This window comes from Triticum dicoccoides, chromosome 3B (genome assembly GCF_002162155.2).
Source record: "Triticum dicoccoides isolate Atlit2015 ecotype Zavitan chromosome 3B, WEW_v2.0, whole genome shotgun sequence".
NCBI classification, from domain to species: domain Eukaryota; kingdom Viridiplantae; phylum Streptophyta; class Magnoliopsida; order Poales; family Poaceae; genus Triticum; species Triticum dicoccoides.
In genome coordinates this window covers 5,703,770-5,714,340 of record NC_041385.1, presented here as the reverse complement: position 1 = coordinate 5,714,340, position 10,571 = coordinate 5,703,770, and the positions used below count along the sequence as shown (strand labels likewise).

The window sequence follows — 10,571 nt, the reverse complement described above, 5'->3', positions numbered from 1 at the left end:
ATGAAAATTATGAAAATCATTTTCTTTATCATCCTTGGAAACATACCTGGAGGCACCATTACTTTCAGCATAAAGGGAACCAAAATTGGTACCTCTAGAATCTAGATAGTGCTAAATTAATTTTAGTATCTAGGTATCAAACCTGGTACCTTTCTAAGGACAATTAAAATCCTCATATATGAAATAGTCATGGTAGATTTAATCGGAAATTAAAACTTAACACAAATGACACATCCATTTGTGCATCATAGTATCATTTGCAGAAATAGATGTTTACTTAAAAACACCACCCCCAACCCAGGAGAAACCATGCTTGCAGAAACGTATAATCATCGTCATACCAGCGGAAGAAAAAAGACTAATCAGCTGACAGTCCTCATACCGCGGTTGCCTAATCACAAGTTCAAAACTTTGAATTGCACATCAAGATATTTTTTTCATATTTTATTTTAATTAAAGTAGCCAAATATATATCTTGCACAATTGTGTGGCCGTACTTCAGTATATGTCATCTTACTACAAAATTTGGTTTTGAATAAAAGTGCAAACAGAGTTACTCAATTCTAATGTCTACTATTAAATATATTATTTAAGTCTCACTAAATATTAATATATATGGTTATAATAAAATACTAAGAAAAATATAAGCCATTCTCTTGTTTGTAAAACTTTACTGATTCATGGGAGAGAATACACGATATAGTTTTTAAGAAGGACGTTGATAACGCCGACACGTGTGGCATATTAGACATCCGCCTACACACTGTGTGTGGCGTGAGCAGGAGGCAGCCCACATGCATTGTGTGGGGGCGAACATTAGAATTGCCCACACGTGTTGGCGCAACTACTTCGTGCCACACCCTAACAAGTACTACTCATCTTCACCCCGTGCGTGTGGCACAAAGCAAAAATGCCCACACGTCCTGGCACAACTACGTTAGGTACCCGTGGGATGACGATTTAGTTGCCATCCGAGTTGGCAGATATAGTTATATGGGATGACAAATATAGATGTAAAAACATGGCAACTCTATCTGTTTTGATTAATTGTAATTGCCATGTTTAATTTATGATAGTTGCGGCGTGTAATCAAACGATAGGTGCCGTGTGTGATTAATACTTGCCACATATGATCAAACAGTAATTGCCATGTGTGGTTACCTAGTTACCATGTGTGGTCCAAGCATAATTGTCATGTATGGTTAATCATAGTTGCCATGTGTGTTTATCTGGTTGCCACATATGCGCAACTGCAGTTGCCGTCCAGCAACGAATCATAGTTGCCATGTGTGTTTACCTAGTTGCCATGTACGCATAACTGCAGTTATCATCCAACAACGTACGAGTGTCGTATGGGCGAAAAGCAGTTCGCCCACACGCATATGGACTAGGTGGTGACTGTGTGGGCAGAAACTAGTTCGCCCACACAGCGCAGCTGGCAAACCGCATGCTGCGGGGCGTGTGGGCAAACTCTCACATGCCCACACACCAGGCTCGTCCTACGTGGCACGTGAACTGCCTCAATGTATCAAGATTCGTGCAAACTTAAGTGAACGGTGATGCAGGCGTATGGGCGAGTTGCAAGATTACCACACGTATGAACATTAGTATTTTCGTTTAAGAAACAGATTGCCGGAGGCACCAGCAATGCTGATCCCGATGGATCCCCTTGAAATTCGATCGGGGGCTAATCGTTCAATAGCTACGTGAAGTCACAAACAAGAGGTGAGACGATGAGTTTATCCATGTTTGAGCCACCTTTTAGGTGTAATACCCTACACCCCGCTCTTTGTGTATGAATGATTGTATGGAAGATTACAACGAGAGACCGAGTCTACTAGCAATTCAAGATCGAGACCTTTTTTAGGGCCCAGTTCTCCTGTTATAGACTCGGAGCACTACAATGGCCGTATGGTAAAAAGCGGGCCGGGTGATACTGTTGCTCACGTGTCAAAACTGATAGCCGACAAAGTTGATCAACTGGGGGATGGAACCTACCCAGGATTCCGGCATCATCATTTGTACTCCCTCCGTTCCTAAATATAAGTCTTTTTAGAGATTCCATTATGAACCACATACGGATGTATATAAATGTATTTTAAAGTATAGATTCACTCATTTTGTTCTGTATGTAGTTCATAGCGGAATTTCTATAAAGACTTAGGACCTGTTTGGTTCCAACAAGTCACCTGACTTATAAGTCAGGTGACTTAAAACCAGTGACTTATAAGTCACACCCGTTTGGTTGTCACCCGACTTATAAGTTACCTTTCCACACCAATCAACATCATGCAGGTGGTGGGACCCATGCAAAAGGGGGTGACTTATAAGTTTTAAGTTGGGGTGGAGCAACTTATGACTTATAAGTTGGGGTGACTTATAAGTTGGGCTGTTTGGCAAAATAATCACTTTTTGCACTTTTCGACTTATAAGTTGGTGACTTATTTGAAACCAAACAGGGCCTTATATTTAGAGATTTTTTATGATGCATCATACTACCGAATTTAAGGAATAGTATTAAATTGATCCAACGGCTGATATTGTTCGCCTCATACATTGATTTGAGGATAGCTTGGTAATTTGCTAATCTTCGTCTCTGCTTAGACTCTCGCCGGCACGTGATCTGTTTAGGGCCTCCGATCGATCAATCGAGCAGGGAAGCAGAATTAATCGATTGCCGCTGTACGCCCTCATCTCCGGCCTCTGTGTCAGTCCCAAGTTAAGCTGCCGCACGTGACAAGCACAAGCAGGCCCGCTCATCCTGTTGTGCCGCCACCGAAGGTAGAGGAAGCGGACGGCGACACCAGCCGCTGCTCGCCATCCCGTCTCCATCAACACCAACAAATTAGATACTTGGAATTCGGGACTGGAGCTTGCCATGCAAAACTGTAGCATTACGAAAAACTACTCACCCAACCACACTGCGTACCAATTTAGCTCGTGATGCTTCGGCGTCAATTCTAAATCCAACCTGAAGCAAGCTAGTAGCACCGTCACAACTGTGAACTAATTATGAGAAATGGAAGCGGCACTAACTAGCACCATGTTCTCCACCTCTGCAATGGCGCCGTGCTCGGCAGCGCGACCGAAGGAGAGCAACGTGTTCTCCTGCTCCCTCCCGTCCAGGCCCGTGCTGCCGTGCACCCTGCAGCCCACCCACCGTGTCATCCCCAACCTGCTGCGGCCCAACACCACCCTGCCAACGGCAAGAATGGCAGCACCGGCAGCCTCCCTCTCACCGCCCCTCGGGCTCGGGGTGTGGACTATCCATATCCAGCAGAAGCAGCAGCGGGATCTACAGCAATGAACTGCCAAAAGTGCCCCTGGCATCTGAATATATTACCAGAATTATGGTGTAGTATTGCTATATCTGGACCGTTGAACCACAAAAATAAACGGCTTAAAATATTTTGATGTACTGTAAAAGGTCTCCAACACTTGGCTCCTCGAGTGGGAGCCACGTTCCATCGAGTGCTCGGAGGACAACCCTCGGGTTGATGCGAGGCTCCCCTTATCAAGCCGGACAGCCCCGGTGCTCAAGGCAGGTGCACGTGCACATGCCCTTTGACTCGCCATGTCCTTGGTGACGCAGTGTCAAGTTCACCCCATGTCGGCAGTTTAGGGGGTCCTGTTCACCGTGTCGCTGACAGTAGCCCCCGCCCGGGTCATCCGGTGAAGATCCTGAAGGGGATGAAACTAGGAATGAGGCCGACTTTTAATGGGCCAACAACGACGCCGACTCACTCTGTGCGTGGTTCAAGGGAACCGCTCCGACTTCTGCGTGTAGCGGGGGAACGTGCTTTGAAGATTCTGGCCCAGTACGCACGCGCTTTGAGGAAACCACTCTGACTTCTGTGCGTCGTGGGGAGGCGCGCTCTACCACCAACGCCCCTCAGCCTCGCTTCTTGTGAGTCATTCCCATAGACTTGATTTCTCCCTACGCCTTTTAGCCGTCTCTTCCAACGTGAGTCCCTTCACTTTCTTTCTTCAAGCTTTGCATGCCATACCGCCACCATGACGAGATGCCAGCAGCGCAGGGCAACGCTCCTCCCTCATCCACCTCAGCCGGCAACGCGGACCTCCCGAAGTATCGCCCCCTCAACGAAGAGGGCATAGACAAGGTGCGGAAGATGCTAGTCCTGAGGGCCATGAAGGAGTGGCGATGGCAAGGCCGGCAACATATCCGTCGGAGCCGAGGCCGGAGGAGACGATAATCTTCACCAGCTTCATAGTGGCGATACTGGTGCTGACGGTGTACCAGATCTATCTGGTCCATCTCTCCCCGTGCTCCGCGGGAGTGATGCTGTCGGTAGCGTTTTTTTGCTATTTTTTGTGTTGCGGTTTGCAGGGAAGAGAAAGGGCTTAGACCAGATCAAGGCCGCCACGAGCTGCAACTTTCCGCATAAAGGACAGGCTTGGGGACGAGTACATCCCGCAGGACACGAAGAACAAGTGGGACGACTGGCGCAACCAATGGTGCTACATCATCATTGACCTGCACAAGTAGCTACTGCTCCTTTCTGGGCCAGCGTAGGCGAACAAGTGGACGGCAGGGGGAGCTGCTGCTGGAAGGCATCAACCAGCTGCGGCTAGTGCTCGCAAGGTCGCGTAGCTGTAAGATGATGGTCTGACAGCGACGATGGTTGGCACCGCTGCAGGAGACGGGGCACCCGGCCTGGATGTAAACCAGCGACGTAGACATCAGCCGGACGCATGTCGGTCTAGCGAGGAACCTCAGCCCAAGCGAGCCGCTGCCCAGCCCAGGTCTTGCGCTCTGCAAGAATCCACAGTGCAACGCGATCCGTCAACCCTCCATGAGTTCGACTCCAGGGGGATCAGATCGACTGACGGGGCTAGGGCGACGGGTGCGGTGACAACCCCGGCCCGGAGCCAGCGATGCCCACGAGGGCCCACTGCGTTGACTTCGGGAACCCACTCCATTTGTGAGGACAACTTGGATCTGAAGGGCAAGGCGACATGGAACCCCTCCCCTCCTCCCTCGCCGCCATCACCGCCGCATAGCCGACAGGCAACGGCGACAACCTAGCTTTAGGCAGCCGCTCTAGGCAAGGGAGCTCCTAGGCTCCGCCACTTAGGGACCCAAAGGAGCCGAGGTTGGACGCCTCCAAGTGCATGCCCATGAGCGAGAAAAAGAAGGAGGTGTCTACGAAGACGAACCCGGGCTACGAGATCCTGACCGCCCGCTAGCGGTATGAGAGGCCCACGGCGTCGGAAGTCAGCCAACTCTTCTTTTGTATTGTTTGTTAAGTACTCCCTCCGTTCCTAAATATTTGTCTTTCTAGAGATTTTAAATAATAACTACATACAGAGCAAAATGAATGAATCTATACTCTAAAATATGTCTATATACATCCGCACGTGGCATCCATTTGGAATCTTTAAAAAGACAAATATTTAGGAACGGAGGGAGTAGTGTGCTTGTGGTCTAACATGAGCTCGGGGATTTTTTATTTATTATATTTAGGGCACTCACGGAAGCTTAGACTGTCCCGACCGCTGAGGATGCTCCAAGAGGGACGACTACTTCCCCTATCGTCCAGGAGATGGTGCCCGAGCGGAGCACGGTCGCGACGAAACTTCCGATAGAAGTAGTGGCCGTAGACACCCCATCGCCCGAGAGCTTTGTGGTACTCAGGGAGGCCCGAGCACCTACCCTTGGCCCTTTTATCCTTCCAGTGCTTGGGAACGACACTTAGCACCCCGAGTGGCACCCCGAGTGGGAGCCACATTTCTTCTGGTGCTCAGGGGCGGCCCCTGGGTTGATGCGGGGCTCCCCTTGTCAAGACGGGCAATCCCAGTGCTCGGGGCAGGCGCTCGTGCACATGCCCTTGACTCGCCACGTTTTTATTGGTGGCGCGGCATCAAGTTCGGCAGGGGACCCTATTTCTCATATCACTGACACTAATATTTCATCAATTTTTTGAGATTGGCTTCCAACAAATATGATATGTTGTCGTTAAACTTTTGGGTTGAACTGGCCAATTCATGCAACTTAATATGATATCAGAGGCAGAGGTGTCGAGCTCAGATTCGAATAAAATAAAATGATTGTAGTCTACTCTTATTTTCACTTTAAAACCTGATGGAGCCTACACGTGTGAGAGAGTATTGAAGTATAAGTGAATTGTCCATCTTTCACTATTAGCTTAAACTTTGGGATTGAACTGGTAAATTCGTGCAGCTTAATAGATGGGATTAAGGGACAGAAATTTATAGAGAAAACAACTTTAGTTTTTTTATGTGAGAGAGAAGCAGATACGTGTATAGTTTAGAGATAGCAATATTCTGTTCAGAGATTAGTTTCCAACAAATGTTGCATAAGGTGCGAAGCTACTTAAGGAAGTTGAGGCAGTGTTATGTGTGCTACGGGAGGGAGCAATTGGGCTACATGATTTAAAGGACATATCTATGTGGTGCAGAGGGGGAGGGACTAAAAGCAGGATGTCTTCGGGGATTATGTGAAGCAGATCTTAGGCTAGATTTTTCTCTTTTACTAGAATGCACCCATGGTCCAAACTATTTCGGAAGTCTCATCCTAGTTCCTCAAATTTAAGTGTACAGATATAGGTCTCCGATGTGTTGGGTGCAATAAGCCGCGGTGAACGAGTTCGACACACCGGGCGCATGTATGGGCGCGTGTCAGGTGTGCAGGGCGCGTCGGGTCCGCGGCGACTCGTGTGTGTGCGTGCGTGTAGGTGTGCGTGTGGTGCATGGGCGTGTCCGTGCAGGTGAACACCGCACGGGTGTGTGTGTAGACTAGGTCAGTGCGTGACCCGAGCGCAGAGGGAGCGCGTGATCGTTGAGGGCTCGGCGCAGGGCGCGCGCACGGAGCGCGTCGCGGGGCGTGCAGAACGGGCCATTCGGAGCGCGCGAGTGGGAAGGAGTGAGTGGGTCGTTGCCCAGCTTGGCCCGGGTATAAAGCTCGCGGGGGTGATCACTGTAATGGCATGGTGTGAGCTGAGTTTGTGCTCAGGAAGTGGCGTTCGTGCGCCGGAAAAATCCACCGTGTCACCGTGTCCATCTCCTTCCTCTGAACTTCTTCTTCTTCGGTGAGAGTTACGGCGACAGAGAGGGCGAGGAGGAGTGCAGCGAGGGACTGGCGGTTCCAACAGTTGGCATCAGAGCCACGTTCAGCTCAGGGCGCGCCGGCGATGTCGATCGTCCCGTACGCCGGCGGAGCGGCCGGATCGTTGCCGCAGTCGGTGCCGCAGCTCACCGGCGACAACTACACGGCGTGGGCCATCAAGGTCGAGGCCAACCTCGACGCGGCCGGGCTGTGGGAGGCGGTGGTCGTGCCGGAGGACGCGGCGGCGGCCGTGATCGCCAAGAAGGACAAGCCGGCGAGGGCGTGCCTGCTCGGCGCGCTCGCGGAGAACCTGCTGCTGCAGGTGGCGGCGAAGAAGACCTCCGTGGAGGTGTGGGCTGCCCTGAAGGCACGGTTCGTTGGCGCGGAGCGTGTGCGGGCGGCGCGGCTGGGCACCCTGCGGGGAGTTCGAGCTCCTGCGCATGGCGGACGCCGAGACGCTGGACGACTTCGCCGGCAGGCTCGGAGGGATGGCGGCGCGCTACGCGGCGTTGGGCTTGACCCTGGAGGATGCCGCTCTCGTCAAGAAGCTGCTCGACTCGATGCCGAACCGCCTGTACCCGGCGGTGGCCGGGATCGAGCAGTTCTGTGATGTCGACGCCATGGCGTTCGAGGACGCACTGGGGCGGCTGAAAGCATCCGACAAGCGTCTGCGGCGTCATGGGCAGGCAGACGGCGAGCGGGCGGACGGCGAGCAGCTCATGTACACCGCAGCTCAGTGGCGGGTGCGCGAGCGGCGTCGAGGCGGTGCGCGCGGAGAGGACGACGACGACGGGGCGCCCAGCGAGGCGTCGGGCTTCGGCGGCAACAGACGAGGCAGGTGCTACAAGTGCGGTGACCGTGGGCACTTTAAGCACGAGTGCCCGCAGTGGAAGAAGGCGCCGGCACCGGAGCGTGCTCTGCTGGTCGACGGCGACGTCGAGGACGGCGGGCTACTCTGAACCGCGGCTCAGGGCGCGAGTGTTGGGTGCAATAAGCCGCGGTGAAAGAGTTCGACACACCGGGCACGTGTATGGGCGCGTGTCAGGTGTGCAGGGCGCGTCGGGTCCGCGGCGACTCGTGTGTGTGCGTGCGTGTAGGTGTGCGTGTGGTTCATGGGCGTATCCGTGCAGGTGAACACCGCACGGGTGTGTGTGTACACTAGGTCAGTGCGTGATCCGAACGCAGAGGGAGCGCGTGATCGTTGAGGGCTCGGCGCAGGGCGCGCGCACGGAGCGCGTCGCGCGGCGTGCAGAGCGGGCCGATCGGAGCGCGCGAGTGGGCAGGAGTGAGTGGGTCGTTGCCCAGCTTGGCCCGGGTATAAAGCTCGCGGGGGTGATCACTGTAATGGCGTGGTGTGAGCTGAGTTTGTGCTCAGGAAGTGGCGTTCGTGCGCCGGAAAAATCCACCGTGTCACCGTGTCCATCTCCTTCCTCTGAACTTCTTCTTCTTCGGTGAGAGTTACGGCGACAGAGAGGGCGAGGAGGAGTGCAGCGAGGGACTGGCGGTTCCAACACGATGTATTTGAGCGGTTCACAGCTAACATGTCATATATTTCTGTTCGAGGAGGTTAGGTGGAAGGTTATGGACCCTAGGTAAATCACCTCAATATATATTGGGGTATCCAGATTGTTAACTCGAGAGTTTAGAGATCGGGACAAGACTTCAGGCATGGTTTAGCAACCGCAAGTGAACTCTTTTCATACTCCCTCCGTCCCAAAATTCTTGTCTTAGATTTGTCTAGATACGGATGTATCTAATACTAAAATGTGAATTGATACATCTGTATTTAGACAAATCTAAGACAAGAATTTTGGGATGAATGGAGTATTTATTAAAGAAATTCTAGCATATTTCTCTATTCTGTAGCCACAAGGTGAAAGGTCTGACATATCCTTTTATATTTAATAGATTTTTCAGTTTGCAAATTTCAGAAATGTCATGTTTCAAGCTGGAAAACTTTCTGTTGAAGTTTAAGTTCATTGAGTTGAAAAGTAAATTTCTCCTATTAAGATGGTGTTTCAAATTTACAGTTCAAGTCTCCCTCAGAAAAAAGAAATTTCAATCCAAAAACATGAGAGAGAGAGAGAGAGAGAGAGAGAGAGAGAGAGAGAGAGAGAGAGAGAGAGATACCTTTTGTCACTCAAGAAATTTCGAAGGCTTGTTTGCTCAGTATCGGAGATGCTCCCTTGTGCAGCTGTAGATGTAGGCTTAGCCGTCCTTTGTGCCTCTTTGAGAAGCTTGGTTAGAAGGTCCTCCAGATCGCGGCACTCGGATGCCACCACCCAAGCAACGCAATCGTATTGGGCACGACAGTCGTCATAGACCGCTGTTGCTAGACTTGTCTTCCCCACGCCACGGCAACCGACGATGGAGATCACCTTCAGCTCTTGCCCTTCGGATGCTGACAGCAACCCTTGCAGCTCACATCTGTGTTTGCAGATGCTCCTGAAGGTAGCCTCATGATCTAGATCTCGGCTATAAGGATTAAGAGGTGTGGCTGAAGGGCAGGACCATGTTGCAGCACTGTCTTTGCCCTGGCTGGATCCGGCATCAGGTTGCCAGGTGCGTACTTTCTGGATACTGTCCTTGAAATGGTCGATTGTTTGCACTATTTGAGGTCGGTGGTCCAGGCCAAATGCCGAGAGGAGAAGGCCAGATGCACCCGGAACCCACGTAAGATCTATGAAGTCCTCGATATCATTAGCCAACTCCTTCAGTATCACAACCTTGCTCTCATGTGTCGCCCCTTGGTTGTTCTCCTCATTGAACTTGATTTCGCTGATCACCATTTTCATATCCAGCTTGATGTCATTGAGGCCTCTTTTGACTGCACCTTTCATGGACTTATCTCTCGTGATCACATCAGCCACCTTGCTAAGCACAGAGTTGGCGAAGGTCACTGCTTGAATCACCTCTCCTCCTATCATTTCGGGAATGGACGCCAAGTGGTGGAGTCGATGAAGCGATGGACGAAGCTAGCGCCGTTGAAGTCGCTCGTTGGCGTCGCCGCAGCGGATCACCCGCCAGATATGATAGCCAAGCTCCGCCTTGGATGCCTCCCCGGTCCCACTGCTGGCTTGTCGTGGCCAATCGAGAAATGGAGATGACGAGAAGAGAGACTTTGGAGCAGCAGCAGCAAGCGCGCGTCGGCTTGGCCGGTGGAGATCTTTTGGTGGCCTAGATTGGTGCTGTGTGTGTGCGACTTGGAGAGAAAATGGGGGATGCGGTTGGGGAAAAGAGTCGGGGGAAGAGGGAGCAGGCAGATTTTAGCATTTGGCTCACGCTGTGAGTGAAGATGGGAATTTAACACCCGTGCTAAATTATTGGGGGAGAACATGAGGCGCTTTCGCACCTTTAGGAGCTCCGGTGCATTCGCGCAGGAAAAACTCTAAAGAATTACACGAAAATTTCAACAAAAATATAAATGAATAGAGCATGCAAATATATACTCCTATCATCATGCAAAATTTGAGCTAAAGCAATA

At 51.3% G+C, this 10,571-nt stretch overlaps 2 protein-coding genes across 2 annotated transcripts in view; one reads left to right on the top strand and one right to left on the bottom strand.

The window, feature by feature from the left end:
• Positions 1-10,301, bottom strand: part of LOC119274279 (disease resistance protein RGA4-like) — a 13,015-nt gene extending 2,714 nt beyond the window's left edge. The window contains exon 1 of the mRNA XM_037554953.1: positions 9,218-10,301. Within this exon, the coding sequence (XP_037410850.1) occupies positions 9,218-10,014 (797 nt within the window). The 5' untranslated portion in view covers positions 10,015-10,301. The remainder of the gene's footprint in view (positions 1-9,217) is intronic.
• On the top strand, positions 7,528-8,046 carry LOC119274280. Its single transcript, XM_037554954.1, has one exon. It carries the CDS (start codon positions 7,528-7,530, stop codon positions 8,044-8,046), a length of 519 nt encoding a protein of 172 aa, XP_037410851.1.
• Positions 10,302-10,571: the final 270 nt, after the last annotated feature.

Coding starts and splice junctions, on each gene's coding strand:
- LOC119274280 (XM_037554954.1), top strand. CDS start 7,528: ATGGCGGACGCCGAGACGCTGGACGACTTCGCCGGCAGGCTCGGAGGG.